This window comes from Solea solea, chromosome 6, assembly GCF_958295425.1.
Source record: "Solea solea chromosome 6, fSolSol10.1, whole genome shotgun sequence".
Lineage (NCBI taxonomy): Eukaryota > Metazoa > Chordata > Actinopteri > Pleuronectiformes > Soleidae > Solea > Solea solea.
Window position 1 is genome coordinate 3,949,433 of NC_081139.1, and position 27,490 is coordinate 3,976,922.

Consider the following 27,490-nt stretch of genomic DNA (forward strand, 5'->3'; position numbering starts at 1 on the left):
CTTTTATTTTGAAGGCAAGTGTGAGATCCGGTTGAGACTAGAGTTCAGGTCGTCGCTGGCTGTTGAATGGTTCAGTGTCAGTGTAAAGTCTGTGCCAGTGGCACTTCAGGCGCTGTCAGGTGAGTGGGCCCACGATAGTTGAGTGAGTGAAGCCTCAGTAACAAACACGGGGGCCGTTTGACTCGTGTGGATTTGTCACGCTGTGGGACCGTGGGACACATTTCACTGACACCACAGCACCTTCACACAAAAAAACCGAGGTATGACTTTATTTTTATTTGTCACGGTGAGGACTGGGAGTGTGGAGCTGTGATTGGTCCACGTTAATGAATGACTCGACACATAATCGAGACAAGTCATTAGGTTTCTTTTGCTTCCCTTACCTTAAGGTTTAATCTTAATTTATCACCTTAATGTAATGTTTTCACCTTACAGAGTAAGAGTATTCTCCTCACTGTTTTGAAAAGTGGTCCATTTAAACTGGAAAAACAGAATAACATCTTCATATATTTGTGCCAGTTGGGTATTTATTCATTATTATCATTATTATCATCATTATTATTATTATTTTACTTCTTGTAAATGTATTTTCCTGAGACAATTCTGTGTTTGGCTCTAGGGTCCTAAACATTTCCATAATTGCAGCACCAGTTGCAGCATGTCATGTCTTGCCCATGTCTTGTAGATTTTCTAGCCTCCACTTATTTTTATTTTTTTTTTCCACTCAGGTTTATATTTCTATTCATATAAGCTTTAGAAAAAAAAAGCGGGTGTTTCTTTTCCTTTTGAACCTAAGATACAAACAACAACAATATCCACTTCAAACACAGCCGCCTCTGTCAAATTTCAACATTCTTCTGTCTGTCCTCCCTTTGCAGTGTGAGCTCCAGCTGGCGACCCAGAATGTTCCCTCTGAGCAAAGTGTCTTACAGGTAGCAATCCATCACAGTGGGCTGTGACGTGGAAATGGTCACTTGGGCTGCTCTGCTGACACTATGCATATGGATACAGACACAAACCGCCTCGGGACAGCACTCGTGCCCGGCGACTCCTCGCAGGCTGGTGGATTTCACTGTGAACTACTCCCTCCCCCACTTCCAGTCGCACACACCTATACAGAACATAGCAGTGCACTGGGATGCACATCAGCCCGAGGTGTATGTCGGGTGTCAGAACGTGATCAGGGCGGTCAATTATTCGATGGAAACTGTATGGGAAGTGAGAACTGGACCCGTCGGCAGCCTCGAATGTGACACGTGTTGGGTGTGTGACATGGACGCAGACCCCGACGATCCAGTGGACACAGAAAATGAGATTCTGCTCTTGGATCCTGCTGAATATGTCCTGCCGAACTTGTACATATGCGGGAGCACCAACCAGGGCATCTGTTATTCCATTGACGTTACCTCGCCAACGCCCGAGCCTCTGTGTTTGTACAAAAGCGCCCAGAACTCTGAATGGAGTTGTCCAGATTGTTTGGCCAGTCCGTTTGGCACCAAGGCCACCATCATCGAGCAGGGAGCCACGTCGCTGTTCTTTGTTGCCGCCGCCGTGGATGACAGAGTGGCACAGAAGTATCCGCGGAGGTCGATATCGGTGATGAGGCCACTTTCAACCGAAGATGGCTTTCATGTGGTCACTAATGGCCTGACAGTCCTCCCCACTCTGCGGGACTCCTACAGGATTAATTACATCTACAGCTTCTCCACCGAGGAGTACGTCTACTTTCTGTCCATGCAGAGAGAAAATCCTCTCAAGGGCAATTCGGCGTTTCAGACTCGCCTGGGACGGCTGCCCATATTGATTCCCGAGGTGTGGATGTATAGGGAGGTGGTGCTGGAGTGCAGGTACGAGCCGAAGCGCAGGAGGAGACGGAGGGAGGGCTTCAGGGACATTGTGTATAACGGGCTTCAGGCCGCGCACTTTGGCCAAGCAGGGAAGGACCTGTCCGACGAGCTGGGGGTGGACGACAAAGAAGACATTCTGTACGGGGTGTTTGCAAAAGTGAACGAAAATGGCCAGCCTGAAAGAAACTCAGCCCTGTGTGCCTTCCCTCTGAAGAAAATCAACCTCGCCATTGACATGGGTGTGGAGGCCTGCTGTAAGTCAGGCTCAGAGCAACTGTCCAGAGGTCTGTGCCACTTCCAGCCGTGCGAGAACTGCCCACATGAGGTGAGTAACTCATGGTGTGTGTGTGTGTGTGTGCGTGTGTGTGTGTGTGGTTGTCATCAGCAGAGCAGAGGAACAGTACAAAGGTCCCCGCTGCCAAGACAGGAAGTGACATAGACAGACAAACACTGTGTAATAAAGTCAATGTGGTTTATAATTAAGCTTACAGTTTCACGCTGTCTTGGGCAACAAGCGATAGCATATTATAAGTGATGTGTGCGATTAGTAAGTCATGTCAATCTTGGAACTCTGATGATGATGATGATGATGGTGTTGTGTGTGTGTGTGTGTGTGTATGAGACTGTCTGTGAGGACATGTTTGCTCTTTGAGGCTTGTTTTAGGGTAAAGGTTAGAAGTGGATTTAGGTGAGGTTAAACTTTGTTTGGGGTGTCCAAATGAGTGAAAGGAATGGATTCCTTATGTTGTGGGGACCTACATCTGTTTACACACCGTAAACATCAAGTCCCCAAATCATAAATTACTACATTTTAAGGTGAAGACTCAGGGTCAGGGTTAGGATTAGGATTAGGATTAGGCCAGTAGTAGTGCTGAAACAATTACTCGATTACTCAATTATTAAAAAACTAAACTATAGTGGGTTAGAGGGTTTTTTTTCATTATTAAATGTGAATATTGTCTGGTTTCTTTGCTCCACATAACAAAAAAATAAACATTCAAACTGAATAATATAACATTTGAGGACGTCAAAAAAGATTTTCTGACATCCTACGAACCAAAGCCATTACTCGACTAATCGAGAGAATAGTCGACAGATTCATCGATGATGAAAAGTTGCAGTAGTAATTATTTTAGTGAAGGTTCGAGTAAGTCTCCAGGAGATTCATGTGAGTCAATGCAATGTCCTCTGAAGTCATGGAAACCAGTGTGAGTGTGAGTGTGTGTGAGAGAGAGAGAGAGAGGGAAAGAGAGAGAGAGAGAGAGAGAGAGAGAGAGAGAGAGAGAGAGAGAGAGAGAGAGAGAGAGCCAGTGCCGGGTTAGAAATCTGGGAGAGGTGGATGAGTCAGATGTGTGACATGCATGTTTCTCTGCCCTGATAAGTCTTTCTCAATGAAACTATGGAAACTGTTAATTATCTCTGACTACCCTAACAACAGATTTGAAATAAATTCATCAGATATATATTTCCTCAGTGCACTAAGATAAATTCTTCCACTTGTTTTTGGATTAGTTCCTTTTCTTTTCTTTCTTTTTCATGTTTTTGTTTAATATAATTTGATCCTGATCAGTATCCTTTAAAAGGTGGTAAACTCATACAGTTAAATCCTGATTCGTCCCTTTCTAAAAACACCCTGACTGAGGATTTGGCTGTGGTGCTTGACAAAATAATAAAGGTGTGGTCTACTCCTTTCATGGCGTTCACTTCTGTGTCCTCTTACAGCCATGTGTTGTGTGTGTGTGTGTGTGTGTGTGTGTGTGTGTGTGTGTGTGTGTGTGCACCTACAGGAGGAATGTGTGCCAACGAACACAAGTTATAAATCCTGCTGATAAAAAAGGAAAAGGTGGAATTCAAAGGGGAGGGCCCGCGTTGGCAGCTGCACCTGGTTTTTTACACATTTTATTTGAGGAGGAAATAGCAAAGGATATCCAAAAACAAAACAAAAAAACACGCAGACACAGAGGAAACACTTGTACTCCATAAAACAATGCCGGCTGAAATAGTCGTAAAGTGTGGTAAGCGTGGATGCTTAAGTGCACAGTGGTGACGTGTCTGAGAGGATTAAACGATGTGAACATAACAAAATAGTGGGAAGGCTTATCTTTATTTACCCTTTACTATTATGGACTTCATAAAAAACTGTCATCTATTGTTTTATCTATTATTTGATGTATTTAAGTATGTAAATCTAGTGTTAGTAGCTGAAACCCTCTCCTGTGAAACAGTCTCCATGTCAACATATGGGAGCTGGAGCGACTGCTGTTTTATGACCTCTCACAGCTTTGTTATTATGACTGGAGGTGAGACTTAAAGCACTTCCTCTTGAAATGGATGCACTGAGTTTCCTTCTGCTTCCTCTTTATACGCTTATTCCAGTCACACTCGCGGGTGTGCGTGTACACACATATCACTCTTATTTGCTTGCAACATTGTTAATTGTGAAGTTTTCTTATTTATTTCCGTTGCTGACACAAGTAAGTGCTAAGAGGTGCTGCTTCTGTGTTTTTGCCTCCATGCACAGAGCTCGGAGGGAAACGTCACATGCACCGCCAAGCCCACTCTGGTGTCACAGCCCTACTACAGAGTGGATCTGTTCAACAGGCAGATGACAGATGTCCTGTTCACTGCTATCCTGGTTACCATCATTGAGAATCACACGCTGGGCCACTTTGGTACGTCGGACGGAAGAATCCTGCAGGTAAAGCAACGCCTTTCTTTGATTCTCTTGTTAATGAACAGTGTGATGTCGCTTAAGCTATAAACCAGGGCCGTCAAACTCAAATGAGCCGGGGGCCAATAAGCGTCTAGTCTGGTCAAAGGGGGCCAGACTAGTGAAAAAAAATATCATATTCATGATGATATTTCCCTGAATTTCAAAGTAAAAGTGTTTTTTTTTCAATATGGAATCACATGTTATACAATAATGACATATCTGTGATGCGAAAACAGAGAAATAAATCTAATTAGAGCTGCAACTAACGATTATTCTCACAATCAATTCATCTGTCAACCATTTTCTCCATTAATCGAGTAATCGTTTGCTCCATAAAATGTTGATCTGGACCTGGAAAAGATGACGTTCTCAAATGTCTTGTTTTGTCCACAAACCAAAATGATTCATTTTTAATGGTGTCTTAGTTATACGGAGCTAATAAATTAAGAAAATAGGGACATTTAAGAAGCTGAAACGATCAGAAAATCTTGTTTTAACAGTGAAACAGTGATTCATCGATATATATATATATATATATATATATATATATATATATATATATACATGTATATATGTATGTATGTATATATATATACATGTATGTATATATATTGTATGTAATACATTTAATTATGTGAGAATCACAAACGAATGTCTCATGAATTTTTTAGCAAATACATTTAGTATTATATTCTGTCTACATTCTATCACCTCACCTCTGTGTTTTAAAGGAAGAGGAGGTCACGTTTCATTATAACAAGATATTAACTGGTGGGCGGTACCAATTTGACACCTCTGCTATAAACTGCTATCCTCCACTAGTTCCCCACAGGGCTGTGTCCTTTCACTCACTCACTCACTCATTCACTCACTTCATCCTCCACACGAGGGTCACGGGGGAAGCTGGAGCTAATCCCAGCTGACATGGGGTGAAAGGCGGGGTCACGCTGGACAGGTCACCTGTCCATCACAGGGGTCAACATACAGAGACACTCTCACACTCGCACCTACGGTCAATTTGTGTCCAAATGAATCTCCGCATCTCTGTCCCAGGAGAAAACCCTCGTCCTTTCACCTTTGCTTTTTACTTTGCATATTAACGTCTAGGAGTAGGAGTATGTATAATACATTTTGTATTTTATAAAAAATCATGATGAAATGACTCACTTTTAATGATTTCTTTGTTATCCAGAGCAAAGAAATTAAGAAAATATTCACATTTAAGAAGATTAAACAATCGGTTTTAATGGTTTTAATCATGAAAAAAGCTTCAAACCGATTAATCGATTATCAAAATAGTTGTCGATTAATTTAGTTATTGATTATTAATCGATTAATTGTTTCAGCTCTAGTTAATTTTGCAAAAGACATAAATATCCTTCATCGTAGGTCACAGCTTAGTGTTATGGCGTGTTTCCACTAGCACAACACGACTCGCCTCGCCTCGCCTCGGCACGTTTATTTTGCTTTTCCATTAGCGATAGTACCTGGTAGTTTTAGTGCCTGCTCAGTTGAGGTCCTGAGCCGATATGATGCGTGGCGTCGTCAGACTGCCGGGCACTGATTGGTCAGAGTGCAGGAAGAGATGCAAAAATCAAAGCCGAACAAAGCCGAACCGTAGCTCAGCTAAAAAGACTTAACAAGCCTGAAAATGTGGTTTAATCTCCAACATTTAGCAAAGGAAATGTCTAAAATCTCATCGTTTAACAGAGGAGTCTGGTGTATTTAACTGCATCATGTGTAGAGTCGAGGCGAGGCGAGGCGAGGCGAGGCGGGACTGTGTAGTGGAAAAATGGCATTACATATACTGTAATTCAGGAGAAGGATATTGAGACTATTTCTTATCATAAATACCTGAGAACCATTAATGACAATACTTTTGAACCCAACACTGATGCTGTTTGAACTTTTATACAGTAAATTTAGTCTGACAAAGCTGATCAAACTGGAGAGTATTGCTACAGCTCGTCCGGGTGCAAGATTATCTATAACACCTAAAACAATAAATGTAATCGCCTAGAACACCTAAATCAAGTGCCCAAGCTTACTTATTCCTGCGTCTGTCAGACAATTTAACTCACTCGTCTAACTTGCTTTCTTTTCTGATGTTCGATTTAACAATGATTATCTCATCTGTAAATCATTTCATTTATTTATTCTGTCACTTATTGTTTTTAACCAACTGCTACTTTAAATGTGTCTCATTTTGACAATGTGTTTTGTATGTACTGAATGCTTTACATCTTTGTTTATCTTCTGGCGAGTTACAGTCTTTTTAAACAAATATCTTTTAAACATTACTCCTCTGTCTCACTGATATAGGTGATTCTTGCCACATACAGGCCTTTTGTTTTTGCCAACTATTCTCTGGGAGAGACAGCGGTGTCCAGCACGGCAGCGGTGTACTCACATGATTCACTTCTCTTCGTAGTTGGAAACAAGGTAACGTCTTTGTGTGACGCAGGGAACTGGTAACCTTTTTTTTTTTTTTTACTTCTTCTTCTTCTTCATCCACGTTTGGCTTACCCCCACCGTCTTCTTCCTCTCTCCCTCATCAAGATGTTTAGGGTGCCCTCTGCAGGACCAGGGTGTGCACATTTTATGACATGCTCCATGTGTTTGACAGCTCCACTCTTCATGAACTGTGGGTGGTGTTCAGGAAACTGCTTGAGGCAGCACGAGTGTTCTTCACAGTGGAACAAACACTCGTGTGCACCTATTATTACTGAGGTACAGCCGCTGCAGCTGGTTATCTAACTCACGAAGCTTAAACACAGTGCTCACACACATGCTGATTGATGCTCTGCATGGAAATCCTTGTTGTCTTCAGTTTTTCCCTAAAACGGCACCTGTCGGCGGTGAGACAGAAGTGACCTTGTGCGGTTGGGAGTTTCAGTCCCCTCAGCGACCGGTCATCGTCAGTGGCAAAACCCACGTGGTCACAGTGGGCTCTGGAAACGTGTGCACCGTTCTGCCCGACAAGAGCAGAAGTGACGTGTGAGTAGCACTGATGCAAATTTCCGTCTGCACAACATATGCACAACGCAACACAATGAGTTCATCTTCTCAGGGGTGGAGTGGCTCAGTGGTTAAGACCCTACCTTGTGTACCAAAGACATCATGGTCGCAAGTTCGATTCCACCCCTGGCTAATTGTACTTGATCCATTGTAAGTCGCTTTGGATAAAAGCGTCTGCTAAATGACATGTAATGTAATGTAATGTAATGTAATCAATAACACTGGATGCACTGTGCGCTATTTAACCAAGTGAACAAGCCCCAGATGGTACTGAAATGGAATGAAGGAAATGTTGCTGTTACTGTATTAGAGGCAGACAACTACAACTGGAGGCTTTTTCTTTCTTTTTCTTTTTTTATCCTTTCTGTAATATGATCATTTCTGGTTATTATATATTATATATATATATATATATATATATATGTTATATTATTCTGGTCATAGCAGCAGCACCCTTGTTTGAATCATGACTCTGACTATGGTTTAACTAATCATGACTATGACTATGGTTTAACTAATCATGACTCTGACTATGGTTTAACTAATCATGACTATGACTATGGTTTAACTAATCATGACTATGTTTAACTTATCATGACTATGGTGTCACTAATCATGACTATGACTATGGTTTAACTAATAATGACAATGGTTTAACTAATCATGACTATGACTATGGTTTAACTAATCATGACTATGGTTTAACTAATCATGACTATGACTATGGTTTAACTAATCATGACTCTGACTATGGTTTAACTAATCATGACTATGGTTTAACTAATCATGACTCTGACTATGGTTTAACTAATCATGACTATGGTTTAACTAATCATGACTATGACTATGGTTTAACTAATCATGACTATGACTATGGTTTAACTAATCATGACTATGTTTAACTAATCATGACTATGGTTTAACTAATCATGACTATGACTATGGTTTAACTAATGTATTATCATTGTATTATTGAAGAAAACTTTCTCAACATACTTTATCTGGGATATTTCAACCCTTAACATATAAACATTCCTATATATTGTGAAAGTTCATTATGTCTATTGATTGAACTTAGTTTTTTGGTTCGTTTTTAGACAATAGAAAGTTTTCCTTTAACTGAGTTTCGGCGAGTATATTCTGCCTTCCTCACAACTGTCACCTGATGTTAGGTGGTGACGTGCCTTATCAGCTGTTGTTAGGGAGGCGTGATCTTCCTGTCAGATTTGATGAGTCGACCACGCCTCCTGCTGTCCGGTTGGAGGGCGCTCCAGGTGTGTGACAGCATATACGCTCCCTTATCCCGGTTCATCGTCCTGTGCGCACGTTTATTTATTTTCACTGCCGTTTGCAGTGATCTGAAATGGCTGATTTAAGGTTTTCCTGGTATGCTTTTTCTTTTTCGGGTCTTGTGTGTCTCGTTTCGGTTTCTTTTTTGCATTCTTTCTGGTGTTCTTTTTTGCGTCAATGGAAACATCTGCCCATTTCCCCGTTTCAGAAGAAACTGGTTAACGAGGTAAAGGAAAACTTACTGTTGTCTAAAAAAATGAACCAAAAAACTAAATAAAACATCGTTTGTCTATGGACGAATGGCATTTTTCCACTGTATAGTAGTGGAAACATGCCATAACTAGTATGAGAGTAAAAGAAAAATAGCGAATGTTTCAAATGTGGCTTTAAAAGCAAAATGGATCACTCTGACACTTCTTTATATCATCTCAGTATTAATTATTCTGACATTACTGAAGACAGAGTTCATGTTGTTTGACAACTGGCTGCTTTTACTGTGGTTCATGCATTGACTCTTGTGTCCTTAATACAGGTTAGTTTGTAAGATTCAGGAAAAAATACCAAATCAGAATCTTAGCATCACGCTGGAATTGCACGAGGGGAAAGTGGACGGCCGTTACTCCATCGAAGGCACAGCCCAGACTCATGGCCTCTCTTTTGTGGTGAGAATAACATCTTTTGCGCAATTATTATATAATTTTAATGTTTGGCATTGATCGTTTGTGGCTAATGCAATGTTGGATTGTATCACCTCCTATAAGGAACCAAGCATAACAGAAATCAGACCTGACTATGGGCCTATGTTTGGAGGAACGGAGGTGACACTGACTGGCAGGTATCTGAATTCAGGGATGCAGAGAGACGTCTTCTTTGCCATAAACAAGTGTAACATTCAAAGGTGAGCACACTCATTCATTCATTCATTCACGCTGTCTCAAATTCAAGTTGTATTTGAAGGCTTACACACTCATACATTTTTGCAGCGTATCTGAAGGAGGAGGGGCTTTATCTTCAATTGTCTGCCTAACAGCCGCCGTGGCAGATAGAGGGCAGGTAGCTGTGAACGTTGTCATCGACAGCTTACATTTGACCACTTCCGCCATGTTCTCGTACAGGAATAATCCTGTTATAACCACTGTGCATCCCAACTGCAGTTTCAGAAGGTAGGACTTATGAGGAGAACCTCATGCAACAATGCCGTGGTCAGTGATCTTTATTAACGCGTTCATTTTTACCGATATGCAGTGGCTCCAAGCTGGTGATACAAGGTGAAAATCTCGACTCTGCCCACAAAATCGTGGTTGAATACACTCCCAAAAGTCACTTAAATCCCTTCATACAATCTCGCCAAAAAGTAAGTGGAGTCTAATAAATATCATGAAAGTGTTTCCTGTTTTCAGTACAGAAAATCATTTTATAGTGACACAAGTTGCGGTCAATTTCAGCTGCAATCATTTATAATTTCAGTATTACTTCCCTATTATGACAAATAAATTTACTTCACTTCACTTGAGGTCTGCAATGGTGCAAGAAATGCCACGCATATGGAGTGCTGGGCCCCCGCCTTTGAAGAGGAAAAATATGACCGGGGAGAGATTTCCATTCACATTGATGGAAAGAATAACCTCTGGAAGAGACGTTTTGACTACTATCCCGATGCCAGTGTCATTCCCTTTGAAAACGACGACAGGAAATTGCTTCTTAAACCAGGAGAGACGGAGGTTTCACTGCATGTATGTGTACGCCGCCCGTGAACAGCTCGTCAAACTCATTTGTAGACGTTTCTGTGAAAACTACTTTTAACAGTTAACAATTGTCTGTGTTTTTTCCCCAGCACAACAAACTAAATATAGTGAGCACATGCATGAAGATCACCATGACCATAGACGGTGTGTACTGCAACGTTCAAGTTCTGTCCAACGAGCTGACGTGCAGGATTCCCAAAGGACTTGTTATTCCCAGCGAGGGTTCACCTGTTAAGGTAAGAAAATAAGATTCACTTATAAATACCCCCAGCGTACTGTGTTTAACGATCAATATTGATCTCTTCCACTGTGGTAGGTGTTTGTGAACGGGGAAACGTACGACGTGGGAACAGTATTGTATCACAACAACGACACTGTCATCGCGGGTATTGTGCTGGGCATCATCGCTGCGTTGGTCGTCGGCGCCGGCCTCGCGCTCATTGGGATGATCCACGTAAAGAAGAAAAAAAGAGGTGATTTCTATTCCATTAATTGCCAAGTAATAGCTCGGCGATATCATGTTGTGAGTGTGATACTATCTCCTTATTACCACACTGTTACCATTGTTGTTTCCAAACTGGAAACTGCATTAAAAATAAGATGGTATTACCATAATGTTGCTCCACTATTTATGTTGTTACACTATAATGTGAAGTGTTTAGAGCTGCAACTAACCATTATTTGGAGCAAATAAATGAAGAATACATGGAAGAAATTTAAGAAACCATCATAAATCTTGTTTTGATAATGAAAAAACCTTTAAACCGATGAATCGATTATCAAAATAGTTGACGATTCATTTAGTAATCGATTTATAATCGGCTCAACAGTAGCTCGTCAAGCATACTCATTCTGTTCCATGCTTATTATTATCATCACTTTAACTTGTGTGTGTCCTTTCAGCCATCATAGAGAGTCGTTTATCGACGCGACTTTCGCGGAGCCGCATGAGCAGCAACTTGGATTTTTCCCCAACAGGTGATTACAGACGAGGTATGACACGGTGAACCCTGATATACAAATGATTTTCATGTTTCTACTGGTTAAGAATGCGTTAACTTCCACTTCTACTGTACACCAGAGCAATCAATGGCCTTTTTTACGCTTTTTGTGCCACAGTAGACTTGTCCCATCAAACATCCGGCTCAGGAGGAATGGCCTTCCAAGGTTTGCTTTATGCTGCCAGCTATGATCATCTGTCCGTTCCTTTGGCGCCACGGGACAATATCTCAATGGTCAGCCTGAATTCTGAGCTCCTGGAGGAGGTTAAAGATGTGCTGATCCCTGCTGACATGCTCAGGATTGAGTATAGCCAGATAATCGGCAAAGGTATTCTGTCTTTCTTTCTTTATTTCATTCTTTATTTCTTTCTCTACATCAACCATTTTCTCTTTGCATGCAGGTCACTTCGGGACAGTTTATCACGGATACTTGATAGACAGCAAAAAGCAGGAGACCCACTGTGCTGTAAAATCATTAAACAGTATGTGAAAAACCTATTTTACAAAGTAAATCATCGCTACGTGAGCGCTTGGTTGGTAAAAGTGTCTTTTTTTTACACAGGGATTACAGATTTGGGGGAGGTGGACCAGTTCCTCAGAGAGGGCATCATCATGAAAGGTTTCCACCACCCTAACATTCTGTCTTTGCTTGGCATAACGCTGCCTAAAGAAGGACTCCCCCTGGTGGTTCTACCCTACATGAAGCACGGAGACGTGCGGCATTTTATCCGTTCGGAGAAACGGGTAAATTGTGCGACGAAAACTTCCTGCAAATGCACGGTCATGGTTGTGAGTATTTAGGTTAAAATGCTTCTTTGTCCTCTTCAGAACCCGACAGTGAAAGACCTGATTGGATTTGGGCTTCAGGTTGCCAAGGGGATGGAGTATTTAGCTCAGAAGAAATTTGTCCACAGGGACCTGGCTGCGCGTAACTGCATGTGAGTGTGAATCATACCCTGCTTCTTTTACTGGCTGAAGGTAATTAAATCAAATTCAAGTTTTGCTTTTCACAGAAACGGTGATATATTTGGAGCAACACTGATCACTGCTATGTGCACCTGGGGTGGAGAGTAGATGTGGCTATTTACACCGATGTGGCATAAGCATCCATGTGTTACCATCCTTTACACCCTGGTTTTAGCCACAGCAGCAGAAGCATTGTGAAAGGATATTTTTAACATAATAACTTTTTAGTCATAGTATTAGTTGCCAAGAGTGACATTTTGGGAAGTATAGCTCTTTGCTTTCTGTGAGATCATTTCATAATACAATTTGACAATAATATCCATTTTTTACTTGCACTTCCTGCCTGCTTTCTGGCAAAACTCTCATGGGATCATCACACATCGTCAATCTGATTCTAACTAGAGTTAAAGTGGACCTAAGCAAAATCAGGCTGTACCTAACCCAACAGGCTACCCAGCTCCTAGTTCAGGCTTTGGTCATCTCCCACCTCGACTACTGCAACGCCCTGCTAACAGCAGTGTTGTAGTCAAGACCACCTAAACCGAGACCAAGTCGAGACCAAGACCACAGTGTATTGAGACCAAGAAGAGACCAAGACTTTGAGGGGTCGAGACTAGAGTTGCAACTAACGATTATTTACATAATCGATTAATCTGTCGATTATTTTCTCGATTAATCGATTAATCGTTTGGTGTTCAGAATATCAGAAAACCTTAAAAAATGTGGATCGGTGTTCGTCAAACCTGGAAATGATGATGTTCTCAAATGTCTTGTTTGGTCCACAAACCAAAATGATTCACTTTTGATGATTTCTTTGTTATCTAGAGCAAAGAAATGAAGAAAATATTCACATTTAAGAAGCTTAAACAATCGGAAATCTTGTTTTAATCATGAAAAAAGCTTCAAACCGATTATTCGATTATCAAAATAGTTGTCGATTAATTTAGTAATCGATTAATAATCGATTCATCGATTAATCGTTTCAGCTCTAGTCAAGACCGAGACAAGACCAAGACCGAGACGGTCCCAGCCGTCTCCGTTAGCGTCGCTTTGCAGAATTTACACGTTGCGCTGTGTTTTCGTTTGTATTAGGTATTTATGCACAAAAAGTTTATTATAGATGAGTTGGCTTTTCACGGCCTCTTCTCCTGTCACTCACATGCACTTTTATGGGAGGCGTGTGAAAGGGGGCGGGAGTGGTGACAGCCGTTAGCGGTGACAAAAATTTCAAATGATAAATGAGTCAAGTTACTGGTTGTACCCGAAGCAATACGATTTACGCAAAATCACAGTCATGATATTGAAAAGTTAATCCAAAAATGCACAGGCAATTTATTGATATCCCCACAATTGTGGTCTTGACCGGTCTTGAAATAAAATCCAGAGTCCGCTTTGTCCGAGACCGAGACAAGACCGAGTAAAAATGCAGTCGATTCCGAGACGAGCCCGAGACCTTCAAAAAGTGGTCTCGAGACCGGACTCTAGCTTCAAGAAGCTCTTGAAGACCCAGCTCTTCCAAGAGCATCTTCTGTCCTAGCACTTACCTTATCATCTTTGTGCACCTGGATCCACTTCTACATTCTCACCCTCTGTCAGTCCACTGTTCCCATGTAGGGGATTTATTTCCTTGACTTCTTCTATGTAGATTATTCCTCTTTTGTAAGTGGCTTTGGATAAAAATGAAATGCTTAAATGTAAATGTGAATGTAAACTTGGATCTTCTCAAGAACACAGAGTTTAGAGTTGAGTTTTGAAAGAGAACTGACTTGAGTAGATCATCCTTTCTTAAGCGGATCTCCTCTTTTCAGGCTGGATGAAACCTTCACAGTAAAGGTGGCCGATTTTGGCATGGCAAGAGACATCTATGACAAGGAATACTACAGCATTCAGGATCACAAACGAGTGAAGCTTCCAGTGAAGTGGATGGCCATCGAAAGCCTGCAAACGCAGAAGTTCACGACCAAGTCTGACGTAGTGAGTTGACTTTACCGAGACCACAGACCTGTGTTTACATCCGTTATCTACAGGAAGCTGCATATCTCTTTTCTACCCCCCCCTCGCAGTGGTCGTATGGCATCTTATTGTGGGAGTTACTGACCAGAGGTGCCAGTCCGTATCCGGAGGTGGACCCCTATGACATCACACACTACCTGTTGAAGGGGCGTCGGCTTCCACAGCCACAGTTTTGCCCTGATGCTCTGTAAGCAGCACCTTATAAATATCACACAGTTGTTTTATTTCAGCTGTTCTCATTTATTATCACTCAGTAGTTTAACCATTAATGCACATTCATTCATTCATTCGTTCATTCGTTCATTCATTCGTTCATTCGTTCGTTTGTTCCACAGGTATTCAATCATGCTGACATGTTGGGACCCAGAGCCTGAGTGCAGACCAAGTTTCCACAGCTTGGTTACAGACGTACAAGACATCCTGTCCTGTCTGGAAGGAGAGCACTACATTAGTCTGAAGGTAATCTATGTAAACTTAGACCAGCCAAGGCCTTACCCCTCTCTGACTGGATCTGCAGATGAGGCCGAGGCCTCGGACTTGGATTCAGATGCTGCCAGCTGAGAGTGCTAAGACTCACTCTTAAAAGAAACAGGATCTGGATCAGCATTGGACAACTTAACCTGTCACATGGGTTCTAAGTTCATGTCTGCAAACTGGAGGTTTGTGGAATATTTGGCTACTGATTTCAGACACTGTAGGTACAACAAACTCTTAATGGAGCGGAGACAAAAATCTTTGGTGTCACAATTTCTAACAAAACAGAGACAATGTGTAGACGGAAGAAACGTTTTTACTCTTCTCTCACGTCTGAAGCGCAAGTGTGAGTGAGACAAAGTGAATGTAATAAGTGCTGTTGTTCTCAGATGGTTTTTTTTGTATATGTCCACGTCTTAGACTGTGCGGCGTGGGGGTCTAACCCACGCTGACTTGTGCTCAGGGTTCTCCGTTTTTCTTGCTGTATGGGGATGTAATATATATTACAGGATATTCCATCATATACACTATGGAGTGTAAACTACAAGGGCACGAGCACATGTGAATGCATCACAGCGCATGCATAATAGCTCCATTGATATTGCGCCTGCTGAATTATACAGTGCGATATCAACTGTACCTGTCATCGTCACTAGAGGGCAACCAAAGCCTCCTTCTGAAACAGACTTGTGCTGCTGCTGCTGCTGCTGCTGCTGCTGCTGCTGCTGCTGCTGCTGCTGCAGTGATGCTCCGCACTACAGCAGGCAGCTCAACACAAACAATGGAGCCGTTTATCTGTTGAGCAAATGTGACAAATTCAGTTCTTCAACAAACAACAACGCGGCACAACGTTTGACACATTTGGGTCATTTCTGTTTTCTTTTTTTTTCTTTGCATGAAATTAAAATGATGTCCTCAGATTAGATTAGACAGTCCAAAGCATTTTAGAACATATGCACTGATTATTTCCTCTTTCTTTTTGTTCTCTTAGACAGCAAGAATAATCTTTTAAGCAGGAGCAATGAAATTGGTTTCCATATCTATTTGTCTTTATGCAATTATTGTCCTGATTCTTCAAGATTTCACTGTACTCTACTTTCATACAGTAACACAGTTTTGCTTTATTTTCAACAAACATTAATTTAAACAAACAAAAATAAAGAACAAAATCCAACCGTAGATGAGCAAAATAGGAGACTATAGACTTCTTCCTGAAAGCAGGTCACCACAGCCACTGAATAAGTCTTGCTCTGGTTCTCTACCAAACTCCTGCTTTCGCCTATTGTCAAGTATCTAGTGTTTTTAAATAGTTCCTATGAATAAATTATAGAATTCCATCCGAAAATTCCATTCCGTTTTCTGGTACTGAAAAGGTTCTGGTAATGACAAGTTCTGATTGTCTTTAGTTTAGGACCGGGATTTGAAAAGCTAAAGCCAAAAATGTTTTTGTCACACCAGGATTTTTATTTACAGACTAGTAAAATAGTCAGTTGAAGACGTGGTTACCACCGATTAAATGCTGTGGGGTATTTATCGACTGCACATGAAGAAGAAGAAGAAGAGGAGGAGGAGGCGAAGTGAGGAAAATAAGGGGTTAGACGATAGATCAGCCTGACGTGCACATGAATTAACTCTGATACAACCTGTGTCCTCAGTCCTCTCATCACTCCCACCTGCAATGGGATTATTTTATTTATGTAAATCAAGTCTGTTTCTGTTGCACAGAGCAAATTCATTTGCCAATTTTTTTTTGGTGGGGGGACTGTATGACAGCCGTCGGTATTTAAACTCCAATTTGGTTCAGACACTGGCTACAGAAGTAAAAAAAAAATAAATAAGTGACCATAGAAAGGTTGGCATAGAAAAATAAAATGATTTTTCTTTTTTTATCCCTTTCTGTTTTGACCGTGAATCTTATTTTCTTAATATCTTTATTGTTATTATTTATTGTAACGTCTTAGAGTTCCGAGAGTTTCAAACCTACAAAGACATACTATAATACTATATGAATGTGAGTTTGCCAAAGAAGAGAGTGAGAATGCGTCGTCAACTTTTGACAGGCTTTCATTTGAGACAAAAAGACGCACTTAACAACACAGTCTGAAGAATAAAATCACTGTGTTATTTGAGCCAAATGAACTGGCAGGGAACTGGAATCATCAGTTACCGGGCGGGTTCTCGGATCCTTATGGAACAGTTTTAAGAGCAAATGGGCCTTCATTTGCAAAAGTGTTTGATTCTATGAGGAAAGACAGAACCAGCCAGCAATGGACCAAGGAAATGCCTGGAAGTTCCTTAGCAGAAAGTTTCAGTTGATCTATTTATTCAGAACCAACACACACACACACACACACACAGAAAGAGAGCGAGAGAGACCCATTCCAACCCAGTAGCGCAGTGAGGGGGAATAGCTGTGCTGAGACTGGACCTCTAAAGTGCCTGGTCTAAAATTCCTTTTGTTGTCTTCAAGTGTATATATTTATAAATATTTTACACTTTCATTTCACACTGCCCTGTTCTGAGGAGCAGGCTTTTGGTTGGAATATCTGCGAAACTGCAAATATCATACAGCAGCTGTTGTGCGATCCGTGGCAAACTGGACAAGGGGAGAAAAGGGAGCTCGCCAGTCTTGGCGAGTTCCCTTTTCTGCAAAGAAGACGCACATATTTGTGCCCCACAGATGGGGGGGGGGGGCATGAGGGGGGGCATGAGACATGTAGCACTGTCAGAGTTGTTGCCAGGGTTTAAAACTTTAATTACTGCTTGGAAAAGTGGAACCCGGTTTAAAATCCACTTGTGTGTGTGTGTGTGTGTGTGCATGTGTCCTTCTAGGCATGGACCCATGGCCTTGAGGGAGCCAAATGTGATGACGTAATGACACATTATGGTGAGCCGGGCGCATATGTGAGTGGTTTCGGGCGGATGAAAATGTACGATCTCTCGACACAGACGCTCAAGTCCCACACGTATCGTTGTGTCGTTGCATTTGCGCGGCGTTAACTCGTCTGAAAGGATCCACTTCGCGAAGTGGACTCGTAGACCTTTGGTATGACTTACATGCCAGCAGATGCTCTGCAGTGCACCACTTGGTATGAAATGGCCTGAGGAGTAAGGGAAGAAGAAGAAACGCACTCACACACTCGCTTCATTCGCTGTTGTCAAACCTTTCCTTGCAGGTGTTTTGAACTGAACTGTATGCGGTCTGAAGTTTTTCAGCATTGCTCAAGGTCTCGGGTTGTTTTTTTTTTTTTCAAGATATTGGCGAGAAAGAAAATCTGCAGAGGGAGAGAGTGAAAGAAAATATAGCACTACCTATGTAGTTACGAACACAGCCTTCTTTCTCCCCCTCATCTACCATTTGTACTAAATTGTGTACGATTTAACAAAAATCTGTGGTAAAATCCAATATTTTGCACATTTCTATGAATATACAGGGGAAAAAAGTACTCCATATTCCAGAAATATTCATATTTATGTAGAATATCAAATCTCTTAGCATATCTAATGTCGCCATCGTTTTCAAACTGCAGTTTTAGACGGAAGCCGTTCCAACCTGAAAACCCTCTTGTGCAAAATATCTCCTTGCAAGTGAGTTTGTAGCTTTTCTTTTACTTGTGTTCTCTGAACTCAATCCGCCGTCCTTGAGCTTGTGTACATCAGTAAATACCTGAATAGCGAGGCAATCTTCCTCCCTCTCCCTTGCTCTTCGCCATTGTTGCGTCGCATTCAGAGCCGGGGAGGTCACAGATGGAGAGAGAGGTGTTGTATTTGTTCCCGTCTCTGCTCTCGGAGTGGATGTCTCCGCAGATGGGGGGATTATATTGAAAGGGAAGAAGAAGAAGAGAAAAACAGAAATTTGCCGAGCAATTAAAGCGTTTAAAAGCACAAGGCCATGCCAGGCACACAGCTAACTGTACCTGACAGGATATTTTTTTTCTCATCATCCATTTTGTTATCAATGTGTCAGGATATTTTGTAGCTCAGAGAGGCTTAGAAACGCTGCTCTGTTGCTGTAGAGATTGATGCTATTCAGATAAGTGCACAAATGCAGCTAAATATCAGTCACTTTATTGTTTATAGAGGCTTTAAACTGCTCGTGAGCACAAAAGATGCACGTTGCAACTGAAACTATTATGTTTCTGCGTCATAGTCGGTGTTTGTTGTCGTCTATTGTGTTTATTCATTGTTAGTTAGAGTTTACACACTATGTGTTCACCAAGTTGCATTTAGCTTTGTATTACTAGAATAGGGCTAGTATTTCCCCCGAGTCGAGAAATATCTTCATTCTTTTCTTTGTTATGTGCCCACCAGTGACACTTGGTCCGAGGCTGCGGAGCTTAGTTAGCTTAGCTTAGCTTAGTCGGCGGGTCCGAAGTTTGGAAAATTAAAAATTCTGACTTTTATTGGGTTTTTTAGAGCCAGGATGACGGCCTGTTTGCGCATGCTCACTGCAAATCGGACAGTGACGGACCTCATTCCCAGAATGTAAACAGTGTCGGCCATCTTTGCTAACAGTTACGCTAACAGGAACAAGTGTCACTGGTGAGCACGTAGCAAAGAAAAGAATGAAGATTTTTCTGAGGTTGAGAAGCACAATTTATCAAAAATACTAGCCCTGTTCTAGTAATACAAAGCTAAATGTATTCCTTTAAGTATAATGCACTAGAGAACATTAGCGATGGAAGCCTCGCAGCATTTTGTACATTTTTCCGATGTCTTGTACTTCATTTACAAACGTTTTTTTTCCAGTAAATAATCATTTGCAAACATGTGTAAGTATACAATATTTACACATGTATATATTATATTTGTAGGACACAAAATCTGTACTCGTGAACCACCAGTGAAGTACGACAGCAAGTAGTTAGCACTGCTAACAAGTCGTTTGCCTCGTGTGTGTCCTCAGAAACAATTTGCTCTGACCATGATTTTGTAGAAATCACACTTTTTTTTTGCTCTTTTCTTTTCTTTTTTTCTTCTCCTGACACTGAGTCAAGTTTTTAGTTTCACACCAGCTTTGGAAGCAGCTCACCAGGATGTAATGTGTTTAAGTGCCTGGCGTGTGCTTAAGTGCAGTGACTAAACACTCCAAAGATTGCCTACTGGTGTCGTATCATGTCATCACATCATCACACACATAATTGTGTGGGATTCTTTACACCTGTCAGGATGTTGCGGGGCTGAGACGCAACTGCTTTTACTTTACTGAGTTTACTCAACAATAGTAGTGTGTGTGTGTGTGTGTGAAGTGTAACACTCTCCTCCTGCTTACTTCTTCTCCTCCAAGTCCACCGTCATTCTCCACAAACCTGCCATTGTCTGTCCACCCACAAGACATTTACACACTTTGATCCAAGTCCTAGTATTTTAGGGTCATTTTAGTGTTAAAGTATCTCGTCCCACTTTCATGTTTTCCTATGCTGATGTCACCAGCTCTGTGTCTGTTTGTCTCCTCAACTTTGTCATCGCCTGCGTGTGAGCTACCTTTTTTGTTATGTAACCTTATGCATATAACGCTGGTTCTACCGCACTGGTTTCACCAATTAAAGCAACCTCCCTCTCTCTTTCTTTCTCTCATTCTCTCTGTCTCTCTTTCTTTCTCTCTTTGTGTGAGTGTAGGTCCAACAACCTTGACCTCCAGACATTTAGAGACTGGACAAAGAGATGGTAAAGGAATTGAAATTGTGTGTGTGTGTGTGTGTGTGTAGATCATAGTATTTCATATGGCGTCAGCATATATTCTTTTTTTTTTGCCTCCAGTGGTTTATCACTTTGCCTCATTAAAACTGCTTCCAGGACAGAACAGTGTGTCCGACAGAGCCCCTGTTACTGTTAAATCTGCAGCAAGATGCTAAAAGTAGAGAGGAGTAAAAAGAAATTGCCTACGTTCACCTTGACTTTTATGTCTCGTATGATTTGCCACTGACGCCTAAGTAAAGCAAAGCGTGCGTGTCTTCGTCTTGCCTTACACGCCATTAGGTTACTGGAGCACTCGGAGGAAGCCTACGCACCAAATATGCAAACTGCACACACACACACAGAGGGAGACGTCAGCTGTTCACATCACACTGAAACAAAGGCCCTGTGTATTTCATACCACTGATCCACTGCATAATTACAGTTTAATTACTGCATAACATGTTGCAAAGTGATGACTGTCACTTACAATTATCATTATTATTATTATTATTGTAATAATAATAATAATAATAATTTCCCCCCCTGTGTGAACAGGCATATATGTTGAAACGTTAAAGGAAAAAAAAAAAGCTTTCATCTTTGGGGTTTAGATTGGTTTACAGAGAGAAAATGTGCATAAGAGAGAGAGAGGTTGTTTTTTTTTTTTCCTTTCCCCCCCTCTTATGCTGCTCTGTATTTGTCTTCCAAAAGCCCTGTTGTGGCTTGTGAGCCTGTTGCCATGACGACCATCATTTGATACCAGTGTGTTGTGTAGGAAGGCAGAGAGATATGGTTGAAAATTAGCAGCAAACTGCTTTATGCATGTTTTATAATCTATTCATAATTTCCATGTACCGTGTGTGTGTCTGTGTCAGGGGATTAGATGAGGAAGAGGAGCAACACGCACACACACACACATGCTGGGAAAGAAAAAAAAATGAAAATTCATTCAACTGTTTAGTCAGTGGGTCATATTCCCTCCCATGATTAATTCAAGAAATATCATACTGTACATGCCTCAAAGTGAATACTTTTGAATACATTTTTCCCACTAACTCACCAAATTGCCTTCTTTACCCATCTGCGTTAATGGGTAGGTAGTGATCTTTCATGAGGATCACTACCTCCCAATCCCCTGCACATAATATGCTACAAATGTGCTGAATAATTGAATAATTCCATTATAATGACAACAAATGGTGTGTTTGTCTGTAAAAAAAAAAGAATATCTCACTCACGGGGAAGTTATTTATTGACTGATTTATCTACAGCTGCAATTAGCGATTATTTTCATTATCGATCGATCTGTCGATTATTTTCACGATTCATCGAGTCATCGCTTGGTCCATAAAATGTAAAAAAATGTTTGTCAAACCTGGAAGTGACGATGTCCTCGAATGTCTTGTTTTGTCCACAAACCAAAATGATTCACTTTGAATGATTTCATTGTTATGTGTAGCAAAGAAATTAAGAATACGTTAACATTTAAGAAGCTGAAACAAACAAGAAATCTTGTTTTAAAAATGAAAAAAAGCTTCAAAACTATTAAAATAGCTGACGACTCGTTTAGTAATCGCTGAATAATCGATTCATTGAGTAATTGTTCTATATTTTTCCATAACGTAATATGTTCTTAAAAGATTTAAGAGGAAAAAAATTGTACAAAGACGTCGGCAAAGAAAACGAAAGGAAAGAACAACAGTTGATGAAAGTGTTTAAGTGATAGGACGCAGAGATTATTTGATGATTTGCATTTCCACATACGATCATTACAAGGATTTTCTTTGTCCCGGGAGCACGATCTAATAACCAGACGCAGCCAAAGTTTTCTTTGGAGTGTTTTAAATCTGAAATGAAACAAAGAGGACCCGGGATTATCTGAGCTGAGACTTGTCAGAGACATGCACTCTTGGACTTGGAACAGTTTTTGGAGCGTCAGCTCACAGACACAGGCATCATATATGCACCACACCAGCCACGAGCTCATTGGCGTTATGGACATCCGGTTTTGGCTCTGTTGTGGTAGCTATGGTAACCTCAAAGAGCACCAAATGTTCTACTTTGAAGTGTGAGGGTAACGATTGTGACACTATCCCTCCCTCCCTGCCTCCCACCCTCCCCTCCCCTCCCCTCCCTCCCTCCTTCCCAGCGTGGAGGCAGAAACAGTCAAAATCCACACGACTTCTCCAACTGTCCAAGTCATTTCATCTGTTCACGCCACACAACTCCATCTACGGTTTAATTTCGGTTTATTGTTGCAAGTTTTGTCTCCGCAAAATACTTTGCTATTGACTCAGAAGAAAACAAAAAAATAATGTATTTGAATGTTTAGAAAGATTATCTGAGACAATAATTGATTTATACCTTTAAAACTGAGTAACTGGATAATAAACACCTTCGAAATAATCTGTGAAATAACAAAAACAGCAGCAGAATTATTGATAAATATATGTATATATATATATACATATATATACATATATATAATATTATATAGTTGCTGAAGTTTCATTGAGTTATTTACCTTAATTGGTTAAGGGAGACCTTCATTTCCAGTGATTTCAAGAATTCTGTTCTAAATATTTGGTGCATTACAGTTAGACACATTCGACGTTACAGATTTTAATAAAAGGAGAGATATCGCATTATGTGATATGGCTTTAACTTCCTCACTGTAAATAATTGAACACATTCTGATATTCGGGTCGTCAACCTACTACCTGTATAATATAGACATTCATTGAGATGCTGATTTACACCAAAACTTATTTCTCAACATTCTTAACAGTCTTTTAATAGCAAATTCCAAATTGTATTTGTTGAATATTTTTCTGTCTCTACGCATGTAAACCTGTTTAATTTGAATATTATATTCTAACGTTTGCATTCTTCCTTTGTACGATTTGCAAAAATCATTTGAATTACAATCCTCCCCGTACCTGTCAAGGTCTCAGCTCCGCTGGCGCAGTGAGGAGCGTGTTCTTCAGCCCTTCAAAAGTTTCTATCACATCACAGACCCCATGACTATTGGTTTTAGTTTCTATGACAACTAAGATGAACCATAAGTTGACTCATCTTTTACAAGCAGTACAGGACTGTGGAAAAAAAAAAAAAAAAAGAGAGAATATTTTGGTCAAAGAATCATTTCAGAGCCAATCCTGCGTGACAAAATGTGTGTTATTTTACCACAGCATTTCCAGAATGATCCTGAAACAAACTGCAGAATTATCACTTTTGTTGTTTGTGTTCTTCTAATTCAATTATTGAAATGTTTACAACTCATACATCATCTGTTTAAACAGCCTAAACGGGTGCCTGCCACCTACTGTGTTGACGTTTGTACTTTTTTTTTTTTTTTTTTTTTTTAATCTTTTTTCAGGGATGTGCTAACCATATAAATGTGATCATGTGATAATATAAAAAAAACAACACTGAGCTCACTGTGTGGAGGAACTGCATTTCAGGTTGCGGATGAGAAGACAGACATTTTAAAAAACTGTGTGAGAGCAGGGGAGTCACTCCGGTCCATTCATAGACTTACAAATGCTGGATTAACTAGTCGCAGCCATGGTAACATAACGATGAGCCGAGCATTGAGTATAGTTTCAGTGAAGCACAGTGAGACGCTGCCTGTGAGCTCAGTGACGCAGATTCCACTTTTGCGTACATGCTTCTGACGGAATAAATAGCCTTGTTGTGGGTAACTGCGACGGATAGAGATCACGTGAGAGGAATATATAGTACTGTTATTGTTTGGGGGTTAGAAATAGTCTATTGTGATACATGAGGCACAAAAAAACTTACATACATCATACAGGGCTCCTGTTTACTGCAACACTCTGGGCTCGAACCTGTTCATTATTCATTAGACGGCTACAGAGCAGAGCGTGTTCAAGGTTGAACTCTACCTCATGCACTTTCAGGAGAGCGGCAATGCAAACAATTGTGACAAATTCAAACTGATTTCATAACCGAGATGAAAGATAAAGAGAGGAACTCCATTATCACAGGCAACAGAGGACCACTTTGGAAAAAGGATAGAATTTTGGACCTGTGCTCATCCGGGTTTTCTTTTATTAGCTTCCTTTCAAACGGCACCGAACGCTGCAATATACATATCCCTTAAGAGACCGTTACTATGGTGACAGTGCACCAAAAAGGCAGATGTCAATGACAATTTTGCTGTTGTGTCACGCACATACAAATGCTAATGCTACGGCACAGCGTGGCCTATATAACACACCGGCATTGTTCGCAATCTTATGAAACCAACCTCTTCACTACTTTCAGTGGATAAGTGGTTTTGTTCTGCTGCTGCGGTGTCACGCGGGGTTATATTGATGCTCCCGTGAGTACTTTTAGTGCCAGGAATTAGTATTTTCCTCGTTAAAATCCACTGTTTTGGACTTGAAGTCGAGGCACTGATACCGGGGGGGGATTTGAAGAGGATTTATAAACGTCTCGCTCTTAAAAAATGATGACTGTGATATAAGGGATTTCAGGTCTCAGGTGTTGTGATGCAGCACTGCAACGGCAAAGTGAGTGGAGTTCTGGAAAAAGCCATGTGATACCAGGAGTCAGGGAAGAGAGTGGAGTGGGTGGTTTTGTGGGTAGGTGGGGAAGAGGTTAAAAGATGCTCCATCACTCCCCTTCCTGTTATCCAAGTGGCCTCTTAGCGGTGTTACTCATTTTAGGAAAGAGACACTCCTGTTACATAAGCCAGTGCTACAGAGACTGCCTACCATCCAAAACCCCTACAGATCCTCTGTATACTGTACTTGTGCATAATTGCAAAAACGATGCCACTGGTCAGATCTTTTTTTTTTTCTCTCTCCTGAAACGAGTGAATGCACAGAGAGAATTCTGCGTGCAGCCGCAGAGACTTTAACCCTTAGAACTCAGAGCATTTTGGCTCCATTACTATGTTAAAACATACAGTATATACAGAGGCTATAAGAATGTTCAATATAGAGTCTCTTATATCCTTTTTTTTCAGCACAACCTAGGCAATCTGATGAAAGAAAAATGACATTTTCACCAACTATATAAACGCACCTGAGCAAAAAGTACTGAAAATGTTTAAAATCGGAAAATACGTCACAGTTTAAAGTTCACTTAGTTTGTTTTTAGGAACAAAAAGAACAGAAAAATGCTCTATTTTGTGACTTCTGCACAATTGCTACTTTCTACCGCTACTAAAAATGTGATATAAAATGAATCATGACTTTGACTCAACGACACATAAGAAGATGGAAAAAAACAGCCTGGATATGTGACCTATCAACACACCCCCCAAGGATGTCCTTATAAGGAGTTACACCTGCGGCACAGGTCCGTGCCGTGTGAGGACTCAGGGTTAAACAGAGTGTCTGAACACAATGGAACCCGTGCACGTCTTCATTTTTTGTCTTTGTACACACAAGTGGGTCATTTTGGGTAACAACAGAAAAAAAGGTGTTTTAATAAAGTCAGCAAAGAGGAGGAGAGTGTGTTGACAGATGTAGAGTTACATCGAGAGGTTTAAACCGTTTTAACAGACAAATATCTTCTCATCTCTTCATGTAGGAATCTACACTGTTTTTCTGTTGTGTTATTTATCCAGCCCAGGGGTGTCAAACTCAACCTGGGGGCCAATGAGCATCTAGTCTGGTCAAGCAGGGGGCCGGTGGGCAATATAAGACATTCATTATGATATTAGACAGAATTGCATTAAAAGTGCTTGTTTTGATATAAAATGATTCACAATAAAAACATATTTATGATGCACAAAAACGGAGAATTAAATTGAAAATTTAGTAAATAATGACGAGGATAACTGTGATTAAAACAGCTTAAATATATGTAATTTCATGTTGAGTGTAATACATTTAATAAAGCAATGATTACAACCCAATGTCTTATTACTATTTTAAAAATATTGCCGGCAAATACATTTAGTCTTATATTCTGTCTCTATTCCATCACTTTGCACAGTGGTGGGCAGGCCGCATGTAATCGATTGGAGGGCCACATGTGGCCCCCGGGCCACCAGTTTGACACATGTGATCTGTGACCCACTATGCTTTCCATACTTGTTTCGTCATATCCTCTTAACCACACACACACATACATGTAACTCCAACAATTGATCATTAAAAGAACATGAAGGAACCTCTCATAGTACCCACTCTATCTCACTTCAGGTTAGTTTTTTACATCATTTATCATCCATGTACTTTTTAATCAGTTATCTTTACATCACTGCAAATGCTTTTCTATTTCCTCAGGATCCCCGGTTTCATTTTATTTCTAATTCTGACAATCAGCAGGACAGGAGGGACCAGGACTCAAAGTGAGTGTTTCTCAAACTTTTTTTGTTCAATTAAGCTTTGTCTCAGAAGATCACTAGCATTTATATTTTTTTTTACCTCTCTATGGGTTGGTGATTCACACTTTGATGAGGCCTGCATAATTTGAGAGTAGAGCTGGATTCAGCACAACCGAGAGGAGAGAACCCATCTGCTGCTCGCTTATCAACAGCATTGGTGTGCTGGCAGATGCATGGAGCTACATGTTCTTGCCTATACTCGCGTGCATGACTCAAAGTCAATGAGGCAGCATCGTGCAGTGTTTTATTCTGCCTTCTCGCCCCCCTGTAGGGTGCCTGATTCCAGAAAATATTATTCTATCACTTGTTTTGTTTTTTTTGTCTGTCTCACTGCCTCAACCATAAAGAAAAACATTCTTTTTTGTTCCATTTAGGCG

At 40.8% G+C, this 27,490-nt stretch overlaps 1 protein-coding gene across 4 annotated transcripts; it reads left to right on the plus strand.

Moving 5' to 3' along the window:
* On the plus strand, positions 1-15,322 carry LOC131461114 (macrophage-stimulating protein receptor-like). 4 transcript variants are annotated; one of them, XM_058632117.1, is made up of 21 exons: positions 1-260; positions 879-2,172; positions 4,369-4,545; positions 6,883-7,002; positions 7,120-7,290; positions 7,391-7,557; positions 9,401-9,530; positions 9,630-9,766; positions 9,852-10,031; positions 10,114-10,222; positions 10,383-10,601; positions 10,703-10,849; positions 10,930-11,086; positions 11,517-11,606; positions 11,733-11,942; positions 12,016-12,096; positions 12,177-12,358; positions 12,443-12,552; positions 14,389-14,554; positions 14,644-14,780; positions 14,929-15,322. In XM_058632117.1, the coding sequence occupies exons 2-21, from the start codon at positions 967-969 to the stop codon at positions 15,152-15,154; spliced, it is 4,122 nt and encodes a 1,373-aa protein (XP_058488100.1). In that variant the 5' UTR covers positions 1-260; positions 879-966; the 3' UTR covers positions 15,155-15,322. The 4 variants fall into 4 exon arrangements, with proteins under 4 accessions (XP_058488100.1, XP_058488101.1, XP_058488102.1 ...); XM_058632118.1 differs by having other exon boundaries at positions 11,736-11,942; XM_058632119.1 differs by having other exon boundaries at positions 11,517-11,591.
* Positions 15,323-27,490: the final 12,168 nt, after the last annotated feature.

What these genes read in the sequence shown, in the direction of transcription:
- LOC131461114 (XM_058632117.1), top strand. Translation starts at nt 967, where the DNA reads ATGGTCACTTGGGCTGCTCTGCTGACACTATGCATATGGATACAGACA. An exon ending in TCATACAATCTCGCCAAAAA is followed by an intron (nt 10,223 to 10,382) that starts GTAAGTGGAGTC and finishes ACTTCACTTGAG; the next exon opens with GTCTGCAATGGTGCAAGAAA. An exon ending in TCACGACCAAGTCTGACGTA is followed by an intron (nt 14,555 to 14,643) that starts GTGAGTTGACTT and finishes CCCCCCTCGCAG; the next exon opens with TGGTCGTATGGCATCTTATT.